We start from the raw sequence: 21,000 nt of genomic DNA on the forward strand, positions 1-21,000 counted from the left end.
AAAATATCTTATTAGAGTAGTTGCAGCGGCGTACTCAAGTTTTTAGGACGAAAAGGTTGGACGTAAAGCTCTCAATTATTTTGTAGAAATGATCAAATTCATTATATTTTTAATTATTTCTATAATGAATTGATGAATTTGTGTGAAATTCACGAATCTAATGATTGATATATTGAATTTGTAAGATGAGATAGAAAAAATATTGACGTAAATCATTACTCATTATTTTTTTGGATTTGGCTCGGGTGTTCGTAAAAAAATTATATTATAATGCTCTGTTTGTTTCGGTGTAAAATAATTTATAAAAAATATTTTTCATATTTTTAGGTATTTTGTGTGATGGAAAATATTTTTTGGTTTGACATCAAAAGTCTATTTAATTTACAAAAGATTGTTTTCACCGTAAATCATTTTTCGAGTTTTAATATTTAATTCTTAAATCGACATACCCAATTGGAACGTCATCAAAACCTTGTCATTACTTCACTGAACCACGGTCGAAACTGACCAAACCCCCCAGGACTTGACTAATACCCCGTAGAGACCTTGCCAAGACTCGACGAGGATCCCACCAAGATCCAATAAAGAGTTGCTAGGACACCACTTGGACTTGGTCAAGCAACACCTAAGACCTGATCGAAACTCGATTGAGTCCTTTGTCGGGACCCTAGCCAAGCCACCGTCGAGACTTAGTTGAGATTTGCGAGACCCGGTCAATACATTATCGTTGAAAAACATTTAATGTCAAAACAAATGGAGCCTAAGTTATAGTTTTTATAACTGTTTATATTTTATTTTAAGTATTTTTATGAGAAAGAAAGAGAGTGTGAATTTAAATATGAAGGGTTGAAAAAACTAAAACATATATGCTGTATTTTTTTTACTGCACTAGAGTCGAATCCTTTTTCTTTTTTAATTTTTTTAAATAATAAGTTACATCCTTCTCCTACAAAAATTAAATAGATGTTTTGTCAAAATATTTTTACAACAATGTAAGAATACAGTCCTAGACTCCTAGTCTTTATTATAAGTTCTGTATTTTGACTTATTTGTTAATATATTTATTTTCAATGAAAAAATAAAAATGAACACAAAACAACATAAAACATATGTATGGCAACTTTCACTCTTCCATTTTGTTATTTTAACCCAAAAATAAAAACATTAACAACTGTATTCACAAAAAAATTAAAAACTATATTAACCTTTATGTCATATTAATTTTTGTTTTTCAACCAAATACAAAAAGCACATCTTAGAAAACATTATCAAACACCACCATGTTAGCCTTGTTAGGCAATTCATATCATTAGTCCCTTCGGCCTTCTTGGTGTTTTGATCAAAAGAATAAATTTTCTTGTGCTATTTGAAAGAACTATGATTATTACTTGAAATTCGGATTCCAAGTAATTTGCTACTTAAATTATAGTAAATGCCAGAGAGCGTAATGGGACTCACCTATTCAACTTGGTCTTGAGTAATCCCCACTTATTGGAACAAGTAAGCTATATAAAAATTTTCATATTTATTGCAACAATAAATTTTTTTAAAATCTATAGCCAAGGGTTTTTAAACATTTTATCTAACTGGAAATAAGTCGTTTCTTTATATGGACCAAACGACACTCAACCCAGGTCTAGGGCTGTCAATTTAACTTGTTATCCGTAAACCTGACACTAATACGATACGTAATTTTAGGATTAGAGTTTAAGTTAAACAGGGTTCGGTCATAAACGGGTCACGTTTAAAAAACGTGTCGGGTCATATCAATCAGCGGCTTCACGGGTTGACACGTTTGACCTATATATTTATAGTTATTTATTTATTTTTATCTCAAATTTGTATATATACGTTTAAATGTGTTTACGGGTTATGTCATGTCAACCCGACACGACACGTTTATCTAAGCGAGTTACACGTGTCGTGTTAGCCATTAAGAAAATATATCATATTCGGATTTTTTGGTGTTTGACACGTTTATTTAAACATGTTGTATTTGGGTTGGCATATGGGTCCGTGTTATAAACAGATTGACACGAATTTGTGACGCCAACTCATTTTGTCATATCTAGGGCCCAGATGATAATTTAACCCAGTTCCCCGAAGATGGGTCATACTAAAACCCGCACAACCCGACCCAGTATGAACCGCTTTAACTAGCTCCGCTTAAACCCTAGAGCTGTACGTAACTCTGTTCCTCTTTCCTTAGCCTCCATTTACCTCGCTCTCTCTCTCGCTCGCTCTCTCTGTGGCTCAGCTTTCTTCGCAGTAACCATGCCGAAGCACTACAGGCCTGCTGTAAGTTATTGTTCCCCGCCGCAGCGTTTTTCCGATAGCCTATGGCTGGCCGATATGCAAATCGAGAGTTTCATTGATTATATACTATTGTATTTTCTTACCCTCTCCCCTTCAATTTTTCTCTTGTATTTTCCAGGGAAAGAAAAAGGAGGGAAATGCTGCTAAGTACATCACCAGGTCACAGGCAGTCAAACATCTTCAAGTCAATCTTCCTGTTTTCAGGTTCCTCTTTCACACAGATTATTCAAGTAGTTTATGTATTTTGGTTCGTGTACTAGGGATATGATTATGGTTATATGTAAATTTTTTGAAGTTTCGAGTTGGATTTGCCTCGCTTGGAGACTTTAAAATTACACAATGTCACTTATTTTGGTAGCATTTACTTGTGTACTGTTGCTGGTAGCATAATAGTTATAATTTTTGTTGTGGATGAAAGCTATCATTTGGGTATGTAGGCTTTGGTTTTTTGATAATTTGAGCAATACTTGCTAAGAAAATGGCTGGTGGAGAATGTCAAATCAAAAGTATGCATTATTGTCATGGGCACTAACGTGGCCTTTTGAGTTTTTAGGTATTTTTGAGGTTTACAGTATAGGAGTGACTTATATTAGGATAAAATTGAATGTAAATTCCTATACTCATAGTTGTCAGTAAGTGCTAATCGATATGTCTGTATGGCACATGCCATCACTGGTTATTGGATAAACTATGTTAGAGGTGTGTTTTGTTTTGTTGGAAAAGGGTGTTTGTCTGGGACTATGAATAATTCATTATTTTAATGGCTTGAAAATTGTAGGAAACTATCCATTCTCAAGGGCATATTTCCCCGGGAGCCAAAGAAGAAGGTGAAGGGAAACCACCATACTTATTACCATGTGAAGGATATTGCTTTCCTGCAGCATGAGCCTTTACTTGAGATATTTAGAGATATAAGGGCATATGAGAAGAAGATAAAGAAAGCCGAGTCGAAGAAGAACCCAGATCTCGCAAATCGTTTGCGAACCCGTGCACCTTCTTATAAGCTAGATAGAATTATCCGTGAGAGGTTTGTTAACTCCATCCATTTGCTTTGAAGGATGTGATTGCGGGTTGCTTGCCGCTATTGAAAAATCACTAACATTTTCTGTTGTAATGCTTGGATTATAGGTATCCGAAGTTTGTTGATGCACTCAGAGATTTGGATGATTGTCTCACAATGGTGCACCTTTTTGCAGCATTACCTGCTTTGGAGAGGGAAAAAATTGCAGTGAAGCGCATTCATAATTGTCGAAGGTATACTTCGTATTGTGCCCCCCCCAAAAAAAAAAAAAAAAAATAGAGAGAGCTGGTGAGGGCTGATCATCTCATGAATACTTATCTCAAGTAAATCACGGTTTATTTGCTAGGTTGAGTCATGAATGGCAAGCATACATCTCACGTACTCATAAATTACGTAAAGTCTTCATATCTGTGAAAGGCATATATTATCAGGTAAAGTCTTCATATCTGTGAAAGGCACATATTATCAGCTACCTTTACTGTAAATCTTTATCTGGTCATTGCATGGAAATGATCTTTGTTTATAATCTTTAAATCTTTGTACTGTTTGTTCTTGAAGGCTGAGGTTGAAGGTCAAAAGATCACATGGTTGACCCCTCATGCACTGCAGCAAGTTTTTCCTGGTGATGATGTTGACTTCAATGTCATGCTAACATTCGTGGAAGTTTATGAGGTTAGGTTTTGATGGTTCATGTGTTTTAGTTTTTTGGTTTTTGTTGCGCCTCTTACACACGGATCCAGAGTGGGCTGGCCCCAAGGAATTGTTTGTACCCAAGAGGATTGCTTGTTGAGTTGATGAAACTGTAGAAGGCTTTTTGGGCATGACTTATGTGAATTTGTCGAGAGTATTATAGACTAAAACTTATGTGAATAAGAAAGAAATAACATTTTTAACTGTTTATTTATTTTTGATAAGTAATGATGCATTAAAAGAGCGCAGAGGAAAAAAAATAATTTAACTGTTTATGTATGTAGTTATATTTTATAAAAGGGGAAGGTGTCCTCAAAATCAGGAGAAACAAAGACAAAAGAGGTTAAAGTCAGGCCCCAACACAAATTGTTAGAAAGGGAACCTTTTCATGCGGAAAGCTTGCTCACAAGATGTCTGTTCTATTAAATCTCTCTTCTCATCTTTCTAATGTACTTAATTTGTTTTGGGTGCAGACTCTCCTTGCATTCATAAATTATCACCTCTATCATTCTATTGATGTGAAGTATCCACCCATTCTTGATCCACGCTTGGAAGCTTTAGCATCAGGTACACTTTTCACTGTTCAGTGGGACAGAAATTTCGAATTTCTGATTCAGAGATTTTATCAGCTTGAAGCTAAGCATGGGATTTTTATTGTATAGTTTTGGTAGGTAGCTCATTATGTTTATTTTTTTAGATGGATTATTAATGTAATGTGGTACTTTCTAAATTATGCAGATCTTTATGCATTGTCAAGATACTTTGATGCAAACGCTAAACATTCTGTAGTGAATCCGGAAGCTTCTAGTGTATCTGGATCTGAGCAAGTTGAGACCCAACAAAAGGGGATACCACCTGATGAGTCTGAATTAAGGCTAGCTCAACTTCAACATCAACTTCCTTCCAATGAACCTGGTGCGCTGATGCGCCTTGTTGAAGATGTTGCCGATGAGGATGAGGAGGATGAAGATACAAGGGAGTGTAAAAAACTCTTTAAAAATATGAAATTCTTCTTGAGTCGTGAGGTGAGATTAGTTTGTCAATTTTGACCTTAGTGAGACCTTAATGAGAATTTGATCTGTTTTTCACCAATAAATTGTCAGTATTGATCTTTTTCTTGTTTTGGTGGGTGGTACAAAGGGAGTTGCCATTATGAGAAGAGAATTAAATGATATGAAACGAGGTGAATTCTCTTGCATAAAATAGGACACGTAAAACAAAAACTTGGATACAAAATAAAAAACATAAAAGCTGGCCAGCAAAGGGGAACAAGTTCCTTGGGTGGAGTATCTTCTTCTTCAAAACTTATTAGCTAGTTTACTTCTTGTTTGAATAGAAAATCATCTTTTGAGTTAGCTGTGATGAAAATTCATTAGGTTACAGAATAGTCAACAGCTTTGGCAAAAGTTTTTGAAGTGTCCTTTGTCTCTAGTCTGTTGTCTGGCGCATGTTATGGCTTTTGAAATTCAATGTGAAAGCTTTGCACTACTCATTATAGCTTCAGAAGTTTAGTCCTTTCTCAATTTCCATCATATTTAACCTTAAATCTCACATGTTTATCATGTGATGTCAACGAATGTAAAAGAAAATAAAGCATGTGATAATGTGATAACTACATGAATTTTAAGTCAAGTATAATGGAGAGAAACCTTAGTAGTAGGAAGATATTGCAATAGATTAAAAAAAAGTTTCAGGGGTTGATTGCTTGCTTAAATATAAATTTTAGGAGGGGAGAAAACAACTGAGGATTTAGTGCCTGAAAGTCCACTTAAATGTTGAAGGACACTCGTGTATCTGTTTTTGAATCATAGTACTGATTTTGTTTGGAACTAGGCAGGACTTGCATGTTCTTGCTGTAACTTACCAGTCTCTACTCCATTTTTGGTTATGCTGTTTCTTTGTCTCGTGATTATTTTTTCTTTTTATGAATGAAATTTGCTATGTTCAGGCTCCCAGAGAGTCGTTGCTTTTCATCATTCCTGCTTTTGGTGGTATTGTTTCCTGGGAGGGAGAAGGGGCTCCATATAAGGAGGCCGATCAAAGCGTTACCCATCAGGTTTGCCATTAAACACATCATAGATGAGATGGTACTTTTAACATATTACACACATCTATACAATTTGTTGAAATATGTTTAACAATGATTATTATGAGTGATTGCTTTTTGTATGTGCAGATTGTTGACCGACCAACACAAGGTCATATATTCCTCTCCAGAGAGTATGTGCAACCACAATGGGTATATGATTGTGTTAATGCACGCATCATTTTGCCAACTGAGGATTATATGGTGGGAAGGTAATTTTTCTTTAAGTGCCTCGTATATGTCTCCATGATCTTGATTTATCTTTGTTAATCTCTCTGGCCTTCGCTATAATTGTTAAGTATTTGTTCTGATTGCCTGTGCTTGGGCAGATAAATTCTGCACACAAAACCATCTCTCTTGAGAAAAAGGTTCTTTGTGGGCCTCCGTGTCTGCTAGTATCAACCACATTAATTATTTTCTATTATTAAAGATTGATATTTTCATTGTTACTTTAAAGGTGAGCTGCTGCACAATTTGTGATACTAATCACAATGCATGAATTATTGATACGTGTCAACAGGGTTCCTCCACCACACTTGTCACCTTTTGTTGACAATGAGGCTGAAGGTTACATTCCTGAGTATGCGGAGACCATTAAACGGTTGAAGGCTCTTGCTAGAAATGAAGTCCTTCCATTACCAGGTGAAGGAACGGAAGATTTAGAAGATCCTCATAAATTACTGGTTGAGGGTATTATTGATCGAGCAGAAGCTAATGAAGCTGCTGAGAGAAAACGCAAGGTAGGCATTTCTTTTGACTAATTCAATTGTATGTCAATCATATACAAAACAGTGCTTTAAATTGAATTTGACTTCTTTGATTTTTCATTTTCATAGTAAGTTCATGACTACATCCCTGTTGACTTTACCAAGTTTTGGAATGGATGCAGATGCTTATTGAGCAGAACCAGTATCTCAATGAATTGAAACTGGAAGTTGATGGTGTGCAGTATTCTTCAATTGCCTCAGAAAATAAGCAGAGTTCTTCTAAAGAGACAGAGGCTAGGGAATCTGAGCCGGACTTGCAACAAATTGTCCAGGATCATGCAAACAGGTCTACGGTTGTGATGTCACGTAGAAAGAGGGGGTTATATGAAGCTGCGCAGGTAAATTTATCAATTATGCTGTTTTTATTCTTTTATAACCAAAAACAATTGTGCTTTTGAAGTTAGAATGTCTTGGACAATTTATGTACTAAAGCTAACAGCAGTATATCTGAATACTGAATTTGTTCTTTCATCTGCTCAATGCACATTGCACGGGGTTTACTATCTTGGAATTCTTGGAAGTCGTACATCATTTCAATAATGTTTCCATGTGCAATATTCAGTTACTGGCATTTCATATTTGAACTGGAATCATGCCTTTTGCTGATTGCTTATCATCTGTGTACATTGTTGTCATGGGTACATCCATGTTGCTTAGTTTGATCAGGACTTGGTATTTAAAAACTATTGTTATATATGAAAACAGGTAGAAGTTTCTGCATGTTTCTTTTCATACAGTATAATTGAGTAGGCAGCTCTTAAAAAAAAACTATAAGCTATTGTAATCTGATAGTAAGCTGTAATATTACAATATTTGTGAAGGTTGTTTATGAATATAGTTTGTGTGGAAGATTAGGTGTTGGTATCATATAGTCCTAGCGCCTAAAGATGGTAACTTTTTTTTTGGTCAAATGCTTCTAGAACAAATAATATTTGAAACATAATGCAATGGTTTCTACTAGACTTGAGAAAAGGGATTTTTGTCTTTTCATTTTTGTTTGTTTGTATGTTTTTTTGGGGTGGGGGATTTAAGGAACTAGAAAAAATAGGACATTGGAAGAGGAGAGTGGGAAGCAGAGAATTGGGGAGTGGGGAGAGTTAATCCTTTGAAATTTCTTCTTCTTTGGCGAGTGACTTGCATCTTCGTACTTTAATTGCTTCTTAATTCTCATGTTGATATAACTTTAGTCGATGAGTTGCTACATTTTTTCTAGGTAATAGTTTATTATTTTTCAGCTTGATGTTTTATCACTGTAAGATTTTATTTAGAGAGTCAAATGCTCTTTTACCTCTGAAATCTTCATATGCCATCTGAAGTGCTATCTTCGAGTTTGATAGTGTTTCCTTTCTGTGGTGTAGCTAATATTTATTTATTTTAATTCAGATTAGCAAGAAACGGAGGCAGGATAAAGTTGACGTCCTGGTGGAACGGAATAGAAAAAATAAAGAAGCCCAGAAATCTGGGAAGAATTAATGTGCCCCTGAAATTTGCTTTCTTGAATTTATTGCCGATGTATTTCCAGTCATATCAGGTTAGAAAGCTAGTTAATTTACTTGAGGTTGCTTAAGCTTCATAATGGCGCATATTGAGTTCAACATTGCCAATCGAGGTTGAGATTGGCCAAAAATTTTGGTAAATATGTAAGGTATTCTTTTAATTTCTCATCATTGCTTTTGCTCTCTGAAACCAAACTGTAGTTTTTTATCTCCCCAGGGTTCAAATTCACCTGATTCTGTGACAGCTTTAGCTAAACTATTACCAGAATCTTAATGTGATACCTGCAAGGTGTTGGATCATCTTTGTATAAGAACGCATTTTGCACGTAATTGCTTGCTGTTGGTATTCGAACGTTTAAGGAACGTATCCACTATTCGCTTTACTGTGTGCTGGGCCCCATTGGAATATCTTCGTAGCCTGCACTTTATCAGTCCATTCTTCGTGTGCTTTTCAGTTCAGAGGATATAGCCTGCAGTAACTATCGCAGAACAGTGTAGTCTATTGAATTCTCCTGCATATCATGCGTGTGATTTAGCTCTAATTTGGACAGTTCATTTTAAATGAACGGTCCAGATTTTGCCACCTCATTTAAATCCCGAAACTCTCTTTCTAGTAGTTGCCATCTCCCATCACCACCCTCTTTCCAGTAGCCGTTGCCATCCTCACCAGCCTTACCGTTGCACTGCCGACTGCCTGACTGTTAATCTCCAACCACCATTTAAATGACATGGCATAATCTGGATTGTTCATTTATAATGAATGGTTCATATTAGAGATATTGCAGACGCGATCCTCTTTTTGGTTGAAATTAATTTGTATACGCTCCGTCCTGAAAGGGACATTGGTGCTGCAGTCGCATGACTGTTGCCAAAGGTTTCGTTTTTCAAGTTACTGTCTATGAACAGATCAAATTTAAAAATTATAACTAGATGCAATTGGGATGCTAGCTATCATTTATTTAAATGGAGACGCTGCGAAAGTACGAGACGATTACTGCCCTTCTAATGATACGTATATTCATATTTATTCATCCTCTTTTTAGTTAGTTAGGTGTTTCTATAAATATACTTCTAATTCTTTCTATAAGTGGAGGCCAAAAATCCATAATAATGTGCAATTTGTGGATTTAGAGGCTAAAGAAAAAGATTGTCCAAAGACAATAAAAAAAAAGAGGGGGGGGGTTTTGTTGGTTCCATGTGATAGTTCCTTTTAAATTAAACATGTCAGCGTTTGAACATATAAAAAATGTGTTTCGATTTCAACGAATTCATAATTAAGTCGAATCACTTTTATGCCTCTACACGTGTCTTGATTTCAACGAATTCATAATCAAATCGAATCACTTTTTTGCCTCTACACGAGACCAAACTATAATTTAGTAAGAATTTTTGTTGCACGTGGTACAAAAAGCTTTTGATGGCCAATTAAGTTTTAATTACAAGCGTAAGTGCGCCTGTCCAATAAAACAACATTCGAAACCTAGATGTCTTTAAAAAAAGTGTTTTAATGTAATGTAAATGTGAAAATAGTTTTAAGTGAATTGTGTTTTAAGTTGTTAATTTTATTTTATTTTTTGCCAAAAAAAAAAGGAAAAATGAAAAATTGTTATCATACGAGTTTTGTTGGTTCCATTTATTTATTTATTTTTTTTCAAAACAAAAACATTCACAAACAACCTAAACACAAAGTCTTAAAAATACATAGGAGTGTTAAACAAGAAAGCCGTTCGTGAGCGAGCTCAGCGCGATTATTAAATGAGGCATTCCATGAATATAAATACTGGCTCGAATATTAAACGAAGCGAACTCGGCTTGACTCGGTTAGGCTCATGATAAGCTCGTATAAGGCTCAAATTGGTAGTTGTTCACATAGTTGTTCATATTAATATTTAAAATTGATGATTTTTTTTTTCTTCCTAATAACATCCTTTTATTATAAAATGATGCATATCCTCTCTTTTCAAAACTAAGTGTCTTGACTTAGGCTCCATACTCAACTAATCAGACTAAGCAAATACTCATATGCAAGTTAATTTTTTGAACTGTTTAAGAGTATTTGAAGTTTAAATTTATAATTAAAAAAATAAATTAAATATAAGAGCCAGCCGGCTTGACTCAACTTATTATGAGCTCGAGCCCGGGCTCGATTTTTTTGGGTTGTCCTTAAGCTCGGTTTAAGTAAAATTTAAATGAGCCGAGCCCAAACAAGAAAAGTTCGCTCAAGCTCAGTTGGTTTACACCTCTTGACAAAAATAATTTTCATCACGTCAAAACTTTTTTTTTTTTTAAATAATAAAAAAACACCTTAAAACATATTACAGAGTCGAGGTCTTTTAAACCTTTTTGGAGGCCGTTTTTTCTTAAACCCATCCCACAAGCCCAAAAACAGATCACGTTTAAAAAAAAAAAGAAAAAGAAAAAAAAAAGCCCAAAAACAGAAAAAGGAAAAGATTTGAGTCTATCTGGACGGCGTCTTCTCTAACGAACATGTGTTCACTTGGCGCGCAGTAATTCCAGTACCCAATTCAGCTTCAAACAGGGTAACGGAACTCTAAATTTTCAAACTCAGTTTGAATTGGCGTTCTGTAAAGAGGACTCTGGACTCTGAAGCTTTCACTTTTGCCGGTTCTTCACTGCCTAACGAGCCCACCATATGGTCAGTTTCCAAACCACCTCTACTTGTTACCTTTATTTACTGCCTGGCCCCCTTATGACTGACTATCATGAATTCCACAAAAATCAGACTAATTAATGGAAATACCATCCGTATTGGCATTTTTTGACACATTGTATTTGGGTTTTGTCGTAGTTTAGATTGATGCCTTGTGGAAAATGTATATTTATACTTGAATTCTGATAGTTAATCCAATTCAGTTTGATCCGTATCAGCTTATGGTTTCGTATTGATCGGTGCTTTATTCATCTACATGTAATGTCCGAACTTGGTCTTGTCGGAGTCGAAGTTTCTGCTTCACGCATAGCCTTCCCATCGGCCTAGCTCGCTCTTTCTGTTTTAGCCCTCCCTGTGGTCAATTTTTTTACCTCATGGCTGCTTATTAATAGTCTATCGTTGTTTCTCAGGATGAGGCAATAAGTTTTGTCTCAATATTAAATTACCGTTTATCCCAAAAGCTTGAGCCGAGAGAAAACGTGAATTAAATAGTTAATTACTATTTTTAACACTTCTCTTTACATGTGGGTTCAAACTATCCCTCAATAAGTTAAGCCCAACACGTGAAATATTCAATTGAAATGGGAGGTGAATTATGAAGATAAGGTTTGAATTGATACCACGTTAAATCAATTAAATCAACACTTAACCAATAAGTTTAAGGTGTGAGTTTAATCTTTTAGTTAACATTTTGACAAATCTTAGCCCTTATGGGTTTTTGATACTTATGAGTTATGACGTGCTACATCTTCAGGGTTGTGGCTTATGCTTCAAATATCCTTCATACAAGCAAGTAACCAAATTGATTTACATAATGGTCTTTGGATATTTGTCTGAGCATAATATATTTTACAATATGGACATTGAGGCTATACTATCATGTAATTGTTGGATTGACTCTGTACAAATGTCAAATAATGAATCTGAACTTATTCAAGCTGCACAAATACACACCACACTCCCTAATAATTTGTTTACATTCTCTCCACCATCTCTGCCTCCTCCCTATTGGAAGGTTAGGAATGTTTACAGAACTGCCAACTTCTGCGCCCACAATATGACAAAATGGGCCGTTTTTATATCCTTTTTTGGCTACATTCCCATATCCTTGCCTTCTCCCTTTTCCAGTGGCAACCCCCCCTCTTTGGTAATTTCTTCCCTCCTCCCATCTTACTCAAGAAGTTAAAAAAAGGCACACCACAATCAAACCTCAGTGATATTATCAAAACATCAAACTAAGAACAAGCCCTTGTACATAACTGTCTCTGCATTCGACTTTTTGCAACTGCCGGAATCATCTACATCCTTGTTTCATTTGGGTGATTGTGTCTTTGGATGAGAAGACTTACCGGTAATGGCCTTCTTCACCTTGGAAATTGAATGCTTGACCTTTGACCCAACACCAGATAGGATACTATGAGACTTCTTGTGTGCAACCTTAACATCAATATCTTTAGAGGCTTCTACCATGACTGGAGCGTCAGAGTCTGGATCTGTTCTTTTGTGTTCATCTCCTTCCTCTTCGTCTGTTTTTGCTTTGCCAAATTGAGTGGTTTCTGCTTCTTCATTTTGCATTTCTGCTTTGTTGAGCATTGGGTGTCTCTCCTTTGTCAAGTCTTTAGCCACTTGCGGATTTTCTTTCATAGATTTCTGCATGAGGTCGGATAATGAAAACTTAGCTGACTCCTCAGTTATTTTTTCACCTGAATCAACCATTCTTTTTTCTCCTTGACATTCAACTCCTCTCACTTCTGCATCAATTTCTGTAGCTTTTACAGGTCTTGTACGTTCTGTTTCAACTTTTTGCAAGGTTTCATCGATTGGGTGCTGTAGCACTGGTGGAACATCTTCATGGCCTGTTGAAATTTTTGGCTCTGTGCTCTCACTGGGACCTGCTTCTGAAATCTTTGTTTGAGATGCTGCATAAGAGGTCATCCCTAGCTGCTGAATGTTTTGATTGATTTCAGTGACTTCTGAAAATCCTGTGGTGCCTTCTCCTTGTGATATCTCTACACCCGCTTCCTGCATATAAGATAAATCAAAAAGCTTTTCAATTTGATCCTTTCCATTCAACTTCTTTACTTGATGTTTAGGCTCCAGTAAGTTCTTGAAATAATTAGTGGAATGGTCCTACACCATTGGCGAAAACTGAATAATGGCTTCCATTAGTCACATTCCAGGCATATCTTTGTTCTTTTCAAGGTCGAAATGGCGGTTGAAGTTATTTCCTTGTGATTGGTTACAAATCTCTGGGTTTTTTTTCTTTTCTTTTTTTGAGATTATAGAAGTAACTTATACAGCAGTAAGGCACCTCATTTTTCATAGGGGAAAAAGAAAAAGAGAAAAAGGAGCAAGTTGATCTTGAGTGCAGGAATCCATGTGGTTGGCTTCTATAATTATTAAATTATCTATTTATTATGGTCAGCCTCTTCAGGGAAAAAAGAAATTAAAGCTCTTGTCAAATATGATTTCTTCAGAACATTCTTTATAAAATAATCAGCAAAAATTCTCACTGATCATTTTGTTTAGAGCAAAAACATGTGCAAGATCACTGTAGCTGTGTCATTTGTAGTATTTCTGTGGAGATACCATACAAAAAATTAAAGCCATAATATTAGAATCCATTTTGTTCTCTAACCTTTTAACATTTTTTAAGAAAAAAATTATGTTTTGATGTGAAGGAAGAAGGAGGGGAGTTGAAGGTAATCTAACCTTTTCTCCTGGAGTTATGACTTCTGGTGTCCCCTTCATGAGATTTGTTTCACCACTCTGATGTTCAAGTTCCAGTTTAACTGCTGCCTCCTCGACATTCTTTCCCTTTGCTTCATCTGGAAAGCTCTCCGTTGCATTGTCATCCTCAACAGTTCTATCTTCAGCTGTAATCTTCTTTTCAATGCTTTCACTTGCACTGCCCTTGTCAATTATTTCAGACGGCTGTATAATAGATAAAAGCTCCAGCTTTACATTTCAACAGAAGCAGGAAACAGAGAAAAATTAATAAAATTTAACTATGTACCCTGAATACTTCATGCTGGTTCACATTTGTTGTGGCTTTAAATGTTTTATTTGTATCCTCTGCTAGATATTCTTCTGTCTTTGATTCATCTCCTTGATGGCTCTCTATAGTTGTTTCTTCGCCAGGATAAACTGATTTAGAATCCATGGAAACTTCCTTATCCTCTGGGACCTGTTATATTTTCCCACACAGAGAACAGGTTTTTAATATAGAAATATTTCAGAAAAGCGAGAAGAAAGGAAAGTGAGAAAAAAAAAATCCAAAGCTGTATGAAATAATAAATCATGATATAGTTCTCTGACCCCTTCAATAGAAACTTCATTCTTTGATTTTTGATTTGCTTCAGCTGTTTTCTTGCACTGACTCTCTTCAGTCTTCAAATTTATTACTACTGCCTCAAGATGCTTTTCACTGATATCTTCTGATTTGGTGAGTACTTCATGACTCTGGACTTCTGACACGTGATCAGAAGCCTTTTTACTTATCTCAAAGTTGTGATTGGAGGCTTCCTCAATTGGTCTTGTTAGTTCTTTGATTTCCTCACTTTCTGATGGAGAATCAGCATATTTGATCTCTTCTTTTTCTTGAGGCTCTAGTTTTGAAGCTTGATCCAGAGTGATGCTTTCTTCCTTTCGTACTTCATTTGAGATGTCCCTCGGTATGGCTTTGCCACTTTCAAGCCCCACTGTGGGGACTTCAAACTCCCTGAGCTCTTCCTTTTTAAAGCATGTCCCTTCTGTTGTCTTTGCAGCAGATGAATCATCAATACTCTTAGTACCTAGTGTTTGAACTTCCTTCGTGCTCTCTTGTTCTGTCCTCTCAACTGTGGTTGTAGTTCCATGCTCCTGTTCCCTGGAAAGAACTGAAGAAGATAGAGTTTGAAGTTGCTCACTCAACATCCCTGCCGGGAGAGTCTGATCAGCAATGACTCCATCTTCGCTAACTGCTTCAACTTCTAGAGCTTTAGGTTTTGACATTGTTTCTGAAGTTTCTTTGACATCTTCAATATCAGTTGCATCCAGCTTCTCTACTTTTAGGCTTTGCCCAGTTTCATCAGTTTCTTTAACACTCTGATATTTGGACTCGAAAACTGAATCAGAAGTTGTTTCGGTTTCCTCAACTCCATGTGCATCTAGACTTTCCAGAGTTTCACCTTCTTTCTCTGCATTTTCGCTAATCATATTTGGGAGTTGAGATGGCAAGTTAGAGGAAGTTTCTTCGAGCTTCATGCTAGCAACTTCTTCAGCCAGTGGACTGGACTCCATTATAATTGTTTCTTGACATCTCTCATGTGAGATAATATCTTTTGTTGACATGTAATGCAGCTGAGGTTCCCCTGAGCTTGATTCAGCTGTTACCATTTCTGCATTTGCATTTTCAGTTTTGTCACAACTATTATCCACTTCCACTATGATTTCCTCTTTAATATTTTCTAATGATTCTTCAGCTACTGTGGTGGAGACATCCACAAGCTTCACAATACCTTCATCCTGTACCTTTTCTTCTGAGCTAATGTGTACTTCATGACTGTGAACATCCAACACAGGTTCAAAAGCTTTTTCACTTATGTCAAAGCTAATATTGGAGGGTTCCTCGATTTGTCTTGTCAGTTCTCCAGTTTTCTCACTTTCTGATAAAGCATGGGAGTATTTTCTCTCTTCGTTTTCTTCAGTCCCCAATTTTCTAGCTCCATCTGATGTGCAACATTCTTCCTTATTTAATTTATTTGAGCTGTCTATCTGTATCTCTTTGTTGATTTCAATCCCCAATTTGGAGACATTGAGTTCCCTGGGCTCCTCTTGCTCCAAGCATGTCTCTTCTGTTGCCTTTATTGCTGAAGAATTGTTGATATTCTTGTTGTCTGCTTCCCTTGTGCTTTCTCCTTCTGTCTTCTTGAATGCTGTTGTAGTTCCATGCTCCTGTTCCCTGGAAAGCATTGTGGAAGATAGTGTTTGGAGCTGCTCTTCCTTTTGCAGGCACATATCTTCTGTAGCCTTTGTGGCAGAAGAATCATCAATTTTCTTATCATCAAGCATCTCCCCTTCCCTTGTTTTTATTGCTTCTGTCTCCTTGACTATGATTGTAGGTCCACGCTCCTGTTCCAAGGAAAGCAATTCAGAAGATGGTGTTTGAAATTGCTCTTCTAACTTCCCAGTAGGGAGAGTCTGATCAGCAGTGATTTCATCCTCAGTAATTGCTTCAATGCCTAGAAATTTAGATTCAGACACTGTTCCAGAGGCTTCTTTGATTGCTTCTTCAGTTCCATCTGCATCCAGCTTTTCCACTCTTAAACTTTGCCCAGTTTTATCAGTTTCTTCAACACCATGATATTTGGACTGGAAAACTGTTTTGGTTTCCTCAACTTCATCTGCATTTGGTTCGTCCAGAGTTACACTCTCTTTCTCTACATTTTTGTGATCCGTATTCGGTAGTTGAGACACCAAGCTAGAGGAGGTTTTCTCAGGTTTCTTGCTGCCAACTTCTTCAGCTTGTGGGCACTGGTTAGTTTTGATTGTTTCTAAACTCTCATCTGAGCTAGTGTCCTTTACATGTTTGTCATCCATCTGAGCTTCCCCTGAGCTTGATTCTGCTGCTACCACAGTTGCATTGTCATTCTTGTCATGAAAATCATCCACTTGCACTTTGATCTCCTCTTTAATCTTTTCTTCTGTATCTTCATCTACAGGCTTAAGACTACCTTCATCTTGTATCTTTTCTTCTTCTGGTGCTTTTGTACCAGGTGCTTCTTCCTCCCTTGTTGGGTCTTCTTCAATACCTGTGTTCAGTGTTGCTGTCTGCTCATTGAAGTCTGTTGCCTTAAGATTCTCAGTTGATTTTGGGCCAGAGTCTTTCACCTGTTTATCAAATAACATTTCAAATCAATGTTTGGAGGAAGAAGAAAAAGAAGCAGCATGTGATGTATATAACATAGAATCTCTATACTAATTTAACTCACCTTCTCAAGAATTTCATCTCCAACAGATACCGTATGAATTTCCGTCAAGTCGCTCTCTCCATGTATGGCATGTTCTTTGATGCTTTCACTTCCATCAACTTTCTCAACTCCCTCATGCACCTGTTCAATAATTTTAATATCAACAGAGCAAATAGAACCTTGGGAAATCACTCATGGAAAAGAAATTATGACTATGTGTGAGTTGATCTCCTAACCTCTTCAGTAGCAATGACATTGGTAATGGTCTCTTTTGCATATTGTGATACATTAATATGATCTTCAGCCTCCAATTGGGGCTGCATTGCCATTTTTCTCTCCGTTTCATGTTGAACTTGTCCAATAATTTGTCGTTCAACAAATTTGGAATTCCAATCCTGAACGTCATTGCTGCTCTCCTCAGTTTGACCCTTGCTGGTTTGAGGGAATGTTTCATCGCTTTGATCTTTGCTCACTGATTCGGAGACAAAATCAAACTTTTGACCAAGATCAGCTGATTCAAGATTCTGTTCCAGACCAATATATTAGTAAAAAGCTTAATGTAGTTCGTTGTAGAAAGAGAAATATATTGGTGGTGCTTTGATTCCATAGAGAAAGAGAAATAAACAACAGAAACAAATATGAACATCCGAGTTAGTCATGTGAGATGGAGTGTTCATGAAATCATTGGACAAATCAGCATTTGTGGTTAATTGGGCCTTCAATGTTTCGTCTGTAATCGTTACTAACACCATATTATATCAAATAAGGAAGCCATTTAAATTAAGTAATTTGTTTATTGCTTACTCAATATAGAGTGATGTAATTTATGTTTACCTTCTTTACTAAAAGTTTTTTGTCTTTGGAGTTTGTCGGCTCACATTCTTGGCTTCCAGCACCTGCTTCCAAGTCAACTGTTCCTTTCTCTACTACAACATCTGTTAAGCAGTCTTCAAAGTTCTGAACAGAGCCCTCTTGTTCCAGGATAGCCTTTTCATTATCTTTATATGTACCAACTACTACAGTCTTTAACACCTCATGAGATGGATTTTCATCTTTCTGAGTCTCCAAATTGCATACCTCAGTTTGACCTGCTAATTCACCAGTTTCTCCGCTCTTTGAGATCTTCTCATCTTCTATATCATAGCTATTTTTTTCATTGTGTAGCTCTAGGGCCATATGTAACTCTGTATCCTTGTGCTTTTGAAGTTCTTGAATAGCACCCTCCTTCCCATCATCTGAAGACAGCAATTTAGTGAGATCTTTTGATTTAATGGATTCATCTCCCTTTTGTGTTGACTTCTCATTTGTTTTCTGCACATTAGAAGGACTTTTCACTTTTTCATGAGTGATTTCGTCTCTTAGTGGAGTCTCACCAGTGGTCAATTCTATTTCATTGTCAATTACTCTGGCGGGAGCTTTATCCTCCATTTGATGCTCAAGTTTTTCTTCACCTTCGTCTACCAATGGTAAAATATCATTGTCCTTATTCACTTCTGAGTTGAAATATTCCTTTTGCTTCACATCAATATTCACACTCTTTAAGCTAGTTCCTTCTGTTTCAATGGTTGCTAGATCCTTCCCATCAGGAGAACTATCGGAGCTTTTGACTTGGTCATTGTTTTCTAGTTCGGCTTCTTTCAAGCTTGCTTCTTCACTCACAACTATTACAGATGTAGAGTCAAAGTCATTAATAATCTTTTCTTCTTGCTTTAAGGATTCTTCTTTAATCTCTTCCTCAGACACTTCAGGCACTTTTGGTATAGTCAAAGCACTATAGTCCTTATTTGATTCTGCATGATCCTGTAAGGTCCCTGATTTTGTTTCCTCTGTCAAATCTATTGCTTCAATTTGTTCTATGAACTCCATATTTGTGCCTTTGACCTGTTAAACAAATAAAGCACTGATTCAACAATTGAAATGGACAATAAAACGAATATTTTGGGAACCATTCTGATTTTGTATACAATTCTAACCTCTTCTTTTAACTTTGTTGCATCACTTTCGTCTTCCCTTAAGATTTCTTTAGCTGAGACTTCTCCAACTAATGAAGATAGGTCTTCATTAGCTGATTTCTGTGTGTTCAATTCTTCTGCATTTGTACTTGTGGCTGCTGTCTCTGATTCCCTAGATTCCTATTAAAAAAGAAAAGAGAGAGAGAGAGAGAGAGTAAATAAGGGGTTGCTACTTATAGAAGAACACACATATGAAGTCATTTTTAAAGCACAACATTTGAATCCAAATCCAACCTGATCTTCTTCGTAGATTTCTTTATTCTCAAAGCTTTTGATTTGTTCATTGTTTTCTGGCTCGGCTTCTTTCAAGCCTGCTTCTTCACTCACAACGGTTGCAGAGGCTGAGTAAGAGTCATTAATAATGTTTTCTTCTTGACTCAAGGTTTCTTCTTTAATCTTTTCCTTAGATACATCAGGCACATTTGCTATAGTCAAAGCACTGAAGTCCTTCTCTGGCTCTGCATAGTCCTGTAAGGTCCCCGATTTTGTTTCCTCTGTCAAATCTATTGTCTCAATTTGTTCTATGAACTCCAAATTTGTGCCTTTGACCTATTAAACAAATAAAGCACTAAGTCAACAACTGAAAATGGACACAAAATAAAATATTTTGGGAACCATTCAGATTTTGTATACAAAGATGACCTCTTCTTTTAACGTCGTATCCTCACTTTTGTCTTCCTTTAAGCTCTCTTTTGCCGATACTTCTCCAATTGATGAAGAGAGGTCTTCATTAGATGGTTTCTCTGTGTTTGACTTATTTGAAACTATTGTCTGTGATCCCCTAAATTCCTATTAAAAAAGGAAAAAGATGATAAAAAAATAATAATAATAATTAAAAAAAAAAAAAAAAAAAAGAGAGAGAAAGGTTTGTTACTTATTGAAAAAAACACCGATGAAGTATTTTTTAAAGCTTAAAATTTATATCCAAGTCCAACCTGATCTTCTTTGGAGGTTTCTTTGTTATCAGAGCTTTGGACTTGCTCGTTGTTTACTGGTTCAGCTTCTTTCAAGCTTGCTTCTTCACTCACAACCGTTGTAGATGCAGAGTAAGAGTCATTAATAATGTTTTCTTTTGGACTCAAAGTTTCTTCTTTAATCTCTTCCTCAGACACATTTGTTATGGTCAAAGCACTGAAGTCCTTATTTGGCTCTGCATGATCTTGTAAGGTCCTTGATTTTGTTTCCTCTGTCAAATCTGTTGCCTCAATTTGTTCTATGAACTCCAAGTTTGTGCCTTTGACCTGTTAAACAAATAAAGCACCGACTCAATAACTGAAAATGGACACAAAACAGAATATTTTGGGAACCGTTCAGATTTGGTGTACAAAGTTGACCTCTTCTTTTAACTTCATTGCATCACTTTTGTCTTCCTTTAAGATTTCTTTTGCTGAGACTTCTCCAACTGATGAAAAGAGGTCTTCACTTGCTGGTTTCTCTGTGTTCAACTTTTCTGGATTTGTACTTGAGGCTGCTGTCTCTGATCCCCTAGATTCCTATTAAAAAGAGAGAGAGAGAGAGAGAGAGAGAGAAAGTGAAGAAAGGGTTGCTAGTTATAGAAGGACACGCATATGAAATTATTTTTAAAGTACAAAATATGAACGCAAGTCCAACCTGATCTTCTTCGGAGATTTCTTTATAATCAAAGCTTTTGATTTGCTCATTGTTTTCTGGTTCATCTTCTTTCAAGCCTGCTTCTTCACTCTCAACCGTTGTAGATGCAGAGTAAGAGTCATTAATAATGCCTTCTTCTTGACTCAAGGTTTCTTCTTTAATCTCTTCCTCAGACACCTCTGGCACATTTGTTATAGTCAAAGAATTGAAGTCCCTATTTCGCTCTGCGCAATCCTGTAGGGTCCCTGATTTTGTTTCCTCAATCAAATCTATTGCCTGAATTTGTTCTACGGACTCCAAATCTGTGCCTTTTACCTGATAAGCAAATAAAGCACCGAGTGAATAACAAAAAATGGACACAAAACATAATATTTTGGGA

The 21,000-nt window shown here is 36.3% G+C and overlaps 3 protein-coding genes across 3 annotated transcripts in view; 1 reads left to right on the top strand and 2 right to left on the bottom strand.

The window, feature by feature from the left end:
* Positions 1-2,183: 2,183 nt before the first annotated feature.
* LOC132181306 (pescadillo homolog) lies at positions 2,184-8,544 on the top strand. The gene is made up of 13 exons (XM_059594469.1): positions 2,184-2,298; positions 2,435-2,520; positions 3,095-3,343; positions 3,445-3,570; positions 3,684-3,768; positions 3,896-4,009; positions 4,501-4,594; positions 4,766-5,052; positions 5,976-6,083; positions 6,204-6,325; positions 6,634-6,853; positions 7,003-7,218; positions 8,264-8,544. Exons 1-13 carry the CDS (start codon positions 2,275-2,277, stop codon positions 8,351-8,353), a joined length of 1,821 nt encoding a protein of 606 aa, XP_059450452.1. The 5' UTR covers positions 2,184-2,274; the 3' UTR covers positions 8,354-8,544.
* Positions 8,545-11,810: 3,266 nt separating this feature from the next.
* The window catches only part of LOC132180396 (uncharacterized), a 19,497-nt gene continuing 10,307 nt past the window's right edge, over positions 11,811-21,000 (bottom strand). The window contains exons 20-25 of the mRNA XM_059593198.1: positions 17,235-17,522; positions 17,020-17,139; positions 14,366-16,918; positions 14,064-14,234; positions 13,760-13,981; positions 11,811-13,069 (exon numbers count right to left, since the gene is read on the bottom strand). Coding sequence (XP_059449181.1) covers positions 12,359-13,069; positions 13,760-13,981; positions 14,064-14,234; positions 14,366-16,918; positions 17,020-17,139; positions 17,235-17,522 — 4,065 coding nt within the window. The 3' untranslated portion in view covers positions 11,811-12,358. The remainder of the gene's footprint in view (positions 13,070-13,759; positions 13,982-14,063; positions 14,235-14,365; positions 16,919-17,019; positions 17,140-17,234; positions 17,523-21,000) is intronic.
* On the bottom strand, positions 19,534-20,417 carry LOC132180397 (lisH domain-containing protein C1711.05-like). Its single transcript, XM_059593199.1, has 3 exons — positions 20,345-20,417; positions 19,946-20,251; positions 19,534-19,799 (listed from the first exon to the last, which is right to left on the bottom strand). Exons 1-3 carry the CDS (start codon positions 20,360-20,362, stop codon positions 19,629-19,631), a joined length of 495 nt encoding a protein of 164 aa, XP_059449182.1. The 5' UTR covers positions 20,363-20,417; the 3' UTR covers positions 19,534-19,628.

This window comes from Corylus avellana, chromosome ca5, assembly GCF_901000735.1.
Source record: "Corylus avellana chromosome ca5, CavTom2PMs-1.0".
Lineage (NCBI taxonomy): Eukaryota > Viridiplantae > Streptophyta > Magnoliopsida > Fagales > Betulaceae > Corylus > Corylus avellana.